At 36.2% G+C, this 10,955-nt stretch overlaps 2 protein-coding genes and 1 pseudogene across 2 annotated transcripts; all 3 read right to left on the bottom strand.

The window, feature by feature from the left end:
• Positions 1–95: 95 nt before the first annotated feature.
• Positions 96–5,795, bottom strand: LOC120202225 (annotated as a pseudogene).
• Positions 5,796–6,713: 918 nt separating this feature from the next.
• On the bottom strand, positions 6,714–8,776 carry LOC120202214 (transmembrane 9 superfamily member 11-like). Its single transcript, XM_039202674.1, has one exon. The coding sequence runs from the start codon at positions 8,695–8,697 to the stop codon at positions 6,733–6,735; it is 1,965 nt and encodes a 654-aa protein (XP_039058605.1). The 5' UTR covers positions 8,698–8,776; the 3' UTR covers positions 6,714–6,732.
• Positions 8,777–10,252: 1,476 nt separating this feature from the next.
• Positions 10,253–10,663, bottom strand: LOC120187223. Its single transcript, XM_039191014.1, has one exon. It carries the CDS (start codon positions 10,661–10,663, stop codon positions 10,253–10,255), a length of 411 nt encoding a protein of 136 aa, XP_039046945.1.
• Positions 10,664–10,955: the final 292 nt, after the last annotated feature.

Below are 10,955 nucleotides of genomic sequence, written 5' to 3'. Positions count from 1 at the left end.
GTAAAGCGAAACCCGAATGAGATGATCACATTAGAGAGATTTAAATAGACACCACGAAAATTTACAGCCGTTTCTAATGTTTACAGACGAATTACCTTGGTTTTCCGAGGAATGCATCGTTGATCTCATCGATGGTTGGCCTTTCTGTAAAAGTCGATAACGGAACATATTTCTCCTTCCCTGATGGCTCGTCCACCCTCTTGTACAGTTCGTAACCATACGGGTATGTCATCCTGAAATCACGATGTGATAGTGCTTTACAAAGGCTAATCCAATGTAATTTCAACAGATGAAATGTTTGGACATAAGTAATGCCTCCGATGTTTCCGTAGCGAACGAGAACGACATCATGTATGCAATAACAAAGAGAATAAATCAACTCAGACTCTCAGAGAATGGAAGATTGCATTTTCGATCATCAGTTGCATGGGCGAAATATCTACATTAAGCAACATGTTCTTGACCTTTGTCATGCAATTTGACGGATCTCGGAAAATGATAACCTATACCTTATTGCACCATGATGGGATATTGGGTTCCGGCATAATAAAGAAGCCTGAAACAGTAGCAACTCTCGAAGGAAGCTGCATACTCCAGTCTCTTATCTCGACCCATCGTCTGTAATAAAAATATACAGTTAGGAACTCAGAAGGTGCCTGTTTACATAAGTGGGTAAAGAAATGTCTGATTAAATGTTTTATGCTACTATAATAACAATTGGTTACTTTAAAGAATTTTAAATAATATTTCCTTTTATATCCGAAAGCGTACTCGTAAAATTTAAATTTAAAACGAATGACTTTGAAGAAAGGTTACCTACTTGCATAATGCCACTTGAACCAGGCAGATCCTATCCCAGAGAAATTCAAAACTAAACAGGTCAGAAATAGAAATGAATACCGCTTACACAATACCAAAAAAATGGAGCAAGTTGAGTTCACCAAGATGGATCTTTTGCCGTGGTAAAGCCGAAACGGAACAAGGCATTTTCCGATGAGAAAGGAGGTTCATCTTTGATTACATTGTGTAAGCATCATTAATTTAACCTATGAGTGAGTTAGATATAAGAACCCAACCTTGAGTCTAGGATTGATGAGTATAACCGGACGTTTGCCAGCAGCATCGGTCATCGCTTTTAAATCCTTCAAATTTAGGAGCAAGGTTAGAAGCTAAAGTGTCAAGTATAAGGCTCTTAGAACAGCATAGTAATATAGATTCTTACATCTATAATGCAATTACCAACGGCATTTTGAGGTGCCACTAAGATGAACATATCATCTTCTTCACCAACCTCATTGGCACCTGTCGGTGCAAATAAAGCAAACATTAAAAAGAGAATCATATAATCATGCATGTAAAATGATACTCGAAACTGATCTAATATTCCGCAAAGCTACCGATCTGCTCATCTTTGTAATAGTCAAGCCAGCTAAAAAGATAAACATGAGACGGTAGTACTTCAAATACCTTCGGCATTAGCAAGCAGTATCAGAAAATCTACAGAAATATTTTCTCCAAAATTGTCTCATACCTATTGAACCAATATTGATAAATGTTCCCATGGCGCCATAATTGCCCCAATCCATGAATTCCAAGATCTTCCGGGTACCAGCAAGTGTAGGGGCATTCCTGCAAGTGCACCCTGTCCCATGGAGCCTTGGACACAAACCTGAAGAAGAGTTGTTGGAAATTCTGGACAAATGCAAGAAACATTTCCGGAAATATATCATTAACTACTAATAGTACCTTCACACGTTTTCCATCATCAGCAAATGAAAGAGCAATTTCTCGAACTAGCTCCATTAACGTACCTATACGGTAAACATCCTGTCCATCATAAGATTGGTTAGCCCAGTAGCCCTAAAGAAACTTACCAGGAAAATATGAGAGCAAAAGAAATAATGATAATCTCTCACCATTTCTGGATTCAGCTCTGGAATATTAATCTCCACCTGTTGATATAAAAAAAAGGAAAAAAAACTAATCAGACTTGCTAAATCTTGTGGCAAAAACAATGACCATGGTGCCATCTACAGTCATAATTAATTTTTCCGCATCTTCACTAAATGGAGAATTAGACCTTAGTTTTTCTATTTTGCAAAGAGAATAAGATTCAGTTAAACATAAAAAATAAAGTTATAATCTTGATTCAGAAAGACGGTGAAATTTGAAGAAAAAACCCCCTACCATTCATGTGCTAGTGATAAAAGTTACTTTGATTTCTACAGCAGGGCAATTCAATTCAACTAAATCAAGTACCGATATCTGACCTTCAATCGAGTTCTTCCATCATTTACAGCTCTCTGTGTGGCTTGCAGCACATCATCATAGAAATAATTCCGAATTTCTCTAGAATGAGGAATATTATTCAATCTAGTTGGAATTCCTCTCCATTTTTCCTGTCAAAAGCTAAAGAAAGTAAGAACAAAACTGAAACTTCGAGTGAAATGATTCTTTTTATTTCCTGCCTTTGAGTAAGCTGCACACAGGATAGTCCACTATTTCCTTGAATCTTCTCTACCACGGTGAAGGCAGGATTTTACTCTAAGGTCTTTATACAGTAAGAAAAGAACAATTATACTAAACTAATTGACACCTTTGTTAGATTGAAAGAGTTTGGATATAGAAAAGTTGATCATGACTATATAATTGTATAACTCTTTACCTTATTTGAAGATGCCTGATCTAAACGGCTCTCGGTTTGAAGAATTGGTTTCACTGGAACCAAGAAGGAACCAGGAAGAAGTCAAAATAGATAACTGAAGCTATAGTTAAGTGCAGAAAGTATAAGTCAGCTAAAATGAAGATACTTTGTAAATGTGATAATCATTATGCAATAGACAAACAAGAGAATGAAGTTAAAAATGTCAATAAAGGGTGAAAGTGTCCCCAAATGAGAAATTCAATAATGTACAAACAAACCTTCAAAATAAATCTGTAAACAAAAGATTTTAAATATTGCAAATTCCTGAATAGCCTTCGATAAAGCTTAATAAGAGTAGGAATTTTTTTTTATCAGTACACCAAGACAGTGCAAAGTAAGACCATTAATCTCCAAAACTTGAAATTCATTTCCACTTACCTGATTTTGTTGTTTTATTCATCTGCAGTTGAGATAACAAGGAGTCTATATCTTTGAAAACTGCTTCTTTTGGACGGCTACCATCAATCTGTGTGGGGGAAATTCATACAAATATGATACAAGTAAGAAGAAATAGCACAAGAGAAAGCATATTAATCTTCAAACCTTGTTCATTATGCTTTTGTAAGTAGATGAGATTGCAGCAGCATTTTGCTTGTATATTTCTAATCTTGACTTCACCTAAATAACAAATAAAAAAAGGAAGGGGGGAATATTAGGCAGCTAACACAAAGCACACGGTAAATTACATTGCATGAAATGAAGCAAACATCTATTATACAAAAATGGTACATGCAGCTTTCCCCCAATACTTCACCATATCTCTTCTTTCCTTTGGTAAGAGAGAGAGATAGAAGGGACCATATCCTTTCTGATCCTCCAATGAGTTACATTAGCTTCAAGTAACTCGGGGGAATAGAAGAACTGATAAGCATTGCAACAGCATGTGCAATTCTGATCAGTAAGTACTTTGCAAGCTCAATTCACTGGAAAATTCTGCAGGTCATGCTGTTATGTAATGAAGGCTGAACTGCTGACATGTCGCTTTACTTCCGGATAGGTTCATTAAGATATGTTTCAAGGTCAAGTTATGCTCCATGCAGGGCCGTCCAGGTTTGTCTAGTTTAAAATGAAGACATAAGATTTGAATTTTCTCCATGTCCAAGTCGTACTTAAAAGGTCATGTGTATATAACCATCAGTACATCTTGTTATTAGTTTTTAAATTAGTGCCATGCGAGAATATGAACCCTAAGCAAGATGTACTATTAAAATGCAAATTTATCTTCCATGTTACATTTCAAAGTTACACACATCTTGAACCTCTGTATCTAAGCCTATCAAAAGCAACATAACAAAATAATATAAATGATAACGGTAAAATAGAATCATACTTTCTCTTCTGTGTCATCAGCACGGGTAACCAGTCTTGCTTTAATTTCTTCTGAGTTGGGAGGGAAATGTTTCATATGGTAGATTTTCCCAGTCACTGGGTCTAGCCTTCTACCAACACATCTATCGATTAGAATTTCATCAGGAACCTGAATGTTAAGAAATAAAATAAATGTAAAAAGCATGTTTTTAAGCCATATATGTCCACTTAAATTGAAAACGAAAGATATAGATGCATTAAATTGAGATCTTATGCACATATATAGCCACTTTATGAACACAATTTATTACCCGTCTCATTTGATTGCCAAGTAACAACATACATGAGTTTGTGTGGAAGGAGGCTTTAAAACATCACTTTACATAGAATCAAAGATTTTCAAGTACTATGGTGGAAGTATATGTTGGTTGGATGTGGGTGTAAATGTTGCACTTAGGTATGTGTCTAGCATGGGACCATTCAGCGACTAATATCCTACGAAACTTTCTATTGGGAAGATAAGCAAAACCAACATAAGCGTATAAGATACATACATCTAAAACAATGTAGATATCCGGTCTAATATTCAATTCTTCCAAACTTTGTTCCTGGGCAAAACTCCTTGGGAATCCATCAAGAAGCCATCCTTTCTCCTTAGCATCTGGACGTGATAATCTGGCTGTAACCATCTTTAAAATGAAAAAGAAATATTTGATATCTTCAGCGTTTAAGGAACGAAAGGATAAAGAATAATATGATTGAAGTAGGAAGGTTAATGTCGTACAGCCGTTACAATTTCATCAGGAACCAGACGCCCGGCATTCATGAATTCTTTCGCTTTATTTCCAATTTCAGTCCCGGATGATACTTCTGCTCTTAAAAGATCCCCTGTTGATATATGCACCAATCCGAACTGCCAACATGAAGAACATAGAATAACCATTTACAGGAAGAGATTAAGGCATTCGAAGAATTTCTTCAACAAGATCAACCATCAATAGGCAACTCATGTTATAATATATATATATATATATATATATATATCAAGTTTTTTCCATTAGAGCATAACAAATTTTACCAGAGAAAACTATTAAGGATCCAAATCCTGAAAAGAAAATCAAATTCAACCTTCATAAATTTATAAGTCATAACCATTAGAATAGACAAGGAGTGCAAAGCAATCAGAGGAAGATATAAACATTTGAATATTTAATTTCATAGCATCATAATAATTAAGAATATTGTACTATACAACCTACAACAAATTTTGCACAGATTTTTATTGAAACACCAATTGAAATATAGAAAATTAAGTAAAATTAAGCAAAAAATAAGTTACCTTTTGTACAATTAACTCACACTGGGTGCCTTTACCTGATGCCGGGGCACCTGATATCATCACTTTCAAAGGTTCATTCTTCGAACAACTCACCCTCAATCCCTGCACAGAAAATGGAAAAGTTAATATCTTTAAAAACAAACAAAAGAACCCATTTCTGTGAAGTGAAAAACCTTGGGTTTTGGGCTAATCCTGAGATGGGTTTTGCCAGACGAAGAGAAAAGAGGAGGAGAAAGAGATGAGCAAGAAGAAGAGAGAGAAAGAGAAGATGGGTTGAGAGAGGGAGTTGCAGAGGCATTATAATTGGTAAGTGGATGAAGTGAAGTAGCTGTACAACATGAAGAAGAACAAGTAGTCAACATTTTTTTGCTGCTGCTGCTCCTTGAGAAGTGAAACACAGAGAATGAAATGGAAGTTGAATTATAGTTGATTGATGCTAACGGATCAATTGACACCATAGGTTTTTCCAATTTTTTTTATAAATATATATAATATATTATTTTCTCGTAATGTTATTTTTAGGATTTTTTAAGATGTAAGATATTCTTTATTTTTTTTTGAGTAAACTGTACATTTAGTATATAAGCTATCATTTTTTATCTATTTTAATACTTAATTTTCTTGGGAATAAATTAAAAATTTAGGCACTAAAACGGACCTGAACTAAAAGTATAGATACTAAATATGTAATTTACCCTTATTTTTTTTTTTTAAATGTGTTGATATTGATTTATTTATGATATGAAGTATATTACTCACAAAAGTTTTCCACAAGTCCTCTACTATATCAATAAAAATTCATTTTAGTTCCACTATTATAAGGATTTGTGTCCAATTGTAATCAGATAATTTTTATAAAATTATAAAATTAAATAATATTTTATATAATATTTAAAATAATCCAAAAAATCATTAAAATATAATAAAAATTATAAATATATTAAATTATTATAAACAAAACAAAATAGTATACAATATTAGAAATTAATAATAAAAATTATTTTCATGATTATAAGTCGCATCCCCGTATTTTTTTTAGCTGTCTTTAACTTATTTTTTTCACAACCATATTAACTTTTAAATACATATGAAATTTTAATTAGTATGAATCAGGGATGATAAAATAGTAATTACAGCATAGCAAAGTTTACCAGCACAACCCAAATGCCAAATCGGCCAATACATTCAGAATGCAAATAAAAATTATTATTATTATTATTATTATTATTATTATTATTATTATTATTATTATTATTATTATTACATTAAGATGCCTAAAAAAGCAAAGCGCAAGGTATCAGATGAGTAACTGATGTAAGGGTTGAATTCTTTCCTCAAAAGACTATAAAATGTGCCATTTTCTGTGTTTGGAGAACCTTCTTCAATCCAGCTTTACCGAAGAGAATAGATAATGCACGAACCAGAACGAAGAAAGGAATCCGACGGTGCCGGTTGTGAACATGATTGCGAGAACCATGAAGAGAGAATACCCCAAGTAGAGAGTAGCTGAGACCGGTCCACTCAAGCTCTTTAGATCAAAGATGAGATAGTTTACGGAGTACATGAAGATGTAGATGGCGACCGAACCGGATGCAAAGAACGATTTCCACCACCATTTCCAGTCCTCCACGCAGAGATGCATGTAGGTTAGCACCAAAGATACTTCGGCACAAACCACGACGAGTAAGATTAGAACAATGAACAGAAACCCAAAGACGTAGTAGACTCGTCCCATCCAGATGCTAGACATGATGAAGAAAAGCTCAATGAAAAGGGTACCGAAAGGTAGAGTCCCTGCACTAAGAACTAACAGCCAAGATGGGCACCTTTGAGCCGGGATTTCCCGGGGGATCTGGTTGGTTCGAACAGGGTATTCGACATGAGGTGCCTTAGCCCCAAAGTATCCACCAATTAGGGTGAGTGGAACCGAGATACAGAACCAAAGTAAAAGTAGAACAAGAAAGAGAGAAAACGGAATAGCTCCTGTGCTGTGACTTCCCCACAACAGGAAATTCAAAACGGTAAGAATCGAGAAGGAGATACCAGGGAAGAAACAAGCAGCCTTCCAAGCAACGGAAATCCATCCTTTGGGATTGCCGAAGCCTATTGTTCTCCAAAGACGGACTGCGACGTAGCCTGCTGCAATACCAAGAATCATGTAGAAAAATAGCATACCTGTAATGAGAGCTCCACGGGATGCTGGTGACATAAATCCAAGAGCAGCAAACAAGATTGTCACAATTGCCATCCCAAGGATCTGAACTCCATCCCCGACCATAATACACAAAAGATCTGGATTGGACGGGGCACGGAAAACATCCCCAACAACTAGCTTCCAACCAGATAACTCCTCATTCACCATTGCTTGGGCCTCCTTATCAAGCTCCTTGTACCGGGTCAGATCCCGCCTAACAGTCCTTAAGAAGATCACAAGGACTATACCAGCGAGGAAAGTGATCACCATGAGAGAATTCAAGATCGAGAACCAATGGACTTTGGCTCTCTCCATCTTCAAATAAGCATCCCAACGAGATGGCCACTTGATATCACTCTCCTCAAAAGTAACTTCATAGGTGAAGACAATCGGCTCACCTTCCTTGATGGGCTTCGACACAGTAGTCGGCTCACATTTAATTGGAGAGGGGTATTTCTCATACATTTTCAAGTTCTTAACCAAGTTACCATCATGCATGACACTGCAAGGAACCACCTCAAAGCCAACGACCATATAACCAGGAACATCCAATCCCTTATTGCCGGCAGTGGGGATAACGTCCGCACCATCCCCAGTCCCCATAACACGTGCCACATCAGGTACCTCATACTTATGAACAAGCACCTTAAATTTCAAATGATTAAACACATAATACACATCCTGAATCTTAACACCAACTGGATACCCGGTCCACCTCAACATAAAACCCTCTTTCATCGTATACCTTATCGCAGGCAAATTATCGAGAATCAAGTTAACTTGATACATCTCATCAATCCTCTTCGTCAACAACTTAAAATCATGAGCCGACAGCTTATCGGTTTGACACAAGAAGATCTCGGATTCGTTAGTGTACATCTTAAACTTATATGGTGAGTTCTCGATCCGATCTCCCATGAGAAGCTCACCCAGATTCTCAGCACTATCCTTAACACCCTCTAAAGGCTTACAAAAGGGTAAACTGTAATAGCTAAAGGGCATTTCAGTGTCAATGGAAGTAAGGGAGTTCACTTTGACAGATAAAGAATTCCCAACCACATGCTTGAGAGGGTAACTACCAGGCAAATAAAACCCATATCCAGATTGAAATATCAAGCAGATTGTTAATATCCAGATCCCGAAATTGCCCATGATTCCGAATTTTGCCAGATCTGGGAAAACCCAGGACCAGAAATGAGTTTACTAGCAAAGATTAAGTGAATTTCAATATGGGTTTTGACTAAACAATGAGAATAGAAGAAATCTACCAATGTATATAACAATGAAGAAATTATGTAAAAAAAGAAGAAAAATCTCAAGGATATTTGGGAGTAGAATTAGAGTAACCTGATGAGAGAACCAGGTGAAGAGCCTCTATGAGAAAACTTGAAGTCCAAGCATAGAGAGATCTTCAAATTGTTTCTTTTTTTTTCCTTTTCTATTTTCCGTTTCAAATGAAAATGAAGTTTGGAGAGGAAGAAAGTGGCAATGGCGGGTCGTATATTATTGGCGCTCTAACTATCACCGACACCATATTCAGAGTTCTCTTCCTTTTGGAAGCTTTCTTCAACAATAATTCACGTTTTTGACTTTATTTTTCAAAAAAAATTATATCAAATCTCAATTAAATATAAAAATTCTTACTTTTCTTTAATCTAATAGTATATTATTAAGTTTTAGTCTAAACTTCGAATATTACTAAACGGTTTGGATGATAAAGAATTATTTTTAGTTTTTGAGATTTTGAATTTGATTACCATAAATGTTAAGGGTATATACATTAAATATTAAATATTCGAGAGTTATCTTTAAATAAATATTATTATTCGAATAATTATGTCTATATGTGTATGTATTATTTAAAATATTAAAAATAAATATTACCTTATAAATGTAATTTCAATGTACGTTAAAATTAAGGTTAGGAGACCCTCTTTACATATATGTGTATATATATATATATATATATATATATATATATATATATATATATATATGAACAATCAATGAACAAAAGGAGAAGAGAGGAGAGAAAAATGGCCACAGGAGCAGCAGCAGCCGAGACGATGCTCCGGTGTGTCCTTGCCGGAAGCCTAGTGATGCAAGAGATGGAGGTCGAGCAGCGGCCGTATCATAAGAACTGCAGCTGTGCATTGCACAACTTATAAGGCTACCTGCTCTTCGGGTTGTTCTCGTGTATCTTTTTCCAAGAAGAAGACATGGAAGGATGATTGTTCCTTATCCGTGTCGAATTCGCTGTTCTCTTCCCGATCTTCTCCAGTCGTCGGCACTTCGGTTAAAAGCATGGAATTGAAGACGTTGATGGGGGTTCCGTTCATGGAATCTGAGAATATAGCAGAGTTTTGAATGGTACTAGTACAGTTATGTGAAACGCAGGTTTGGAGATATGGAGAGTTTATTGTTTCATTTTTGGTCCTCCCTTTTCGATTCTTTTCTATTTGGTCCATTATATTAATTTTTTAAGATAGTGAAATTATTTAGAGGGATTAGATCAAAATTCTGTTGAGGTATACTTCTCTGTAATTGATGTTGGATTCATTGTTCTTTGTAAACAAGCTGTAATGAAAAACTCTATGCGATTGCATGGTTATGGGGAAAAAGGAAATTACCATTTGACCCATATCTTCCAAAATTAATTCATGGTAATCCATATTTACACGATTAAATACAGATTTTAATTCGATTTCTAAGCCATGGCAGGGACTCTGGAATTTCGCCGATCCCTGCTAAGGCAATCAAATCCTTCAACTCTAACTGCGGCCGGTTCAAGGCCAAATTTCATCCCGATACACCCTGCTTTACTTGCAAGTGACGACGACGACGACGGACATGGAATTTGCAGCGTCGAAAGCGCTTGTGCAAGCCGCTCTTCGTTGAACCGAGCATCTTGCACAAGTGGATTCGCCGCCCTGCCGGGAGGCGATCCACAAAAGAACGGGGGTGATGAGGCTATAGCATCGAGAAGCTCCGCACCAGCTTTCGAATCGTTTACCTCGGCTTGATACAGATGCAACTGCAGGACCCGAATTCGCCGAGGCTTGGGGCAGACAACTGCACTGCCGTTTCGATGATCGGAGATCAAGACCAACCCTCTCATCTCTTCGTAAGTCGAAACGGCGGCCGTTATGCCGAAGATTGAGAAGTTCAAATATAGTATTTTGGAAGGCTTGTGCTGTGAGTTTACAGGCTCTCTCTCAAGTGATATATATAGAAAGAGGAAGAGGTTTAGTGTATGATTAATGGAAGACAGAAAATCTCTTGAATTGTACGATGAATACTAGAGAGGACCAACATTGATCTTGTTGTTGCAAGAAATTCGATCTGGAACTTACTGGTTTGTCTTCCTTTTTGTCTTGCTCCACTTCACTACGTCGTTATAAACTACAATT

Source organism: Hibiscus syriacus, unplaced genomic scaffold (assembly GCF_006381635.1).
Source record: "Hibiscus syriacus cultivar Baekdansim isolate YM2019G1 unplaced genomic scaffold, ASM638163v2 tig00000340_pilon, whole genome shotgun sequence".
NCBI lineage: Eukaryota > Viridiplantae > Streptophyta > Magnoliopsida > Malvales > Malvaceae > Hibiscus > Hibiscus syriacus.
This window is presented reverse-complemented; position numbering and strand designations above follow the sequence as displayed.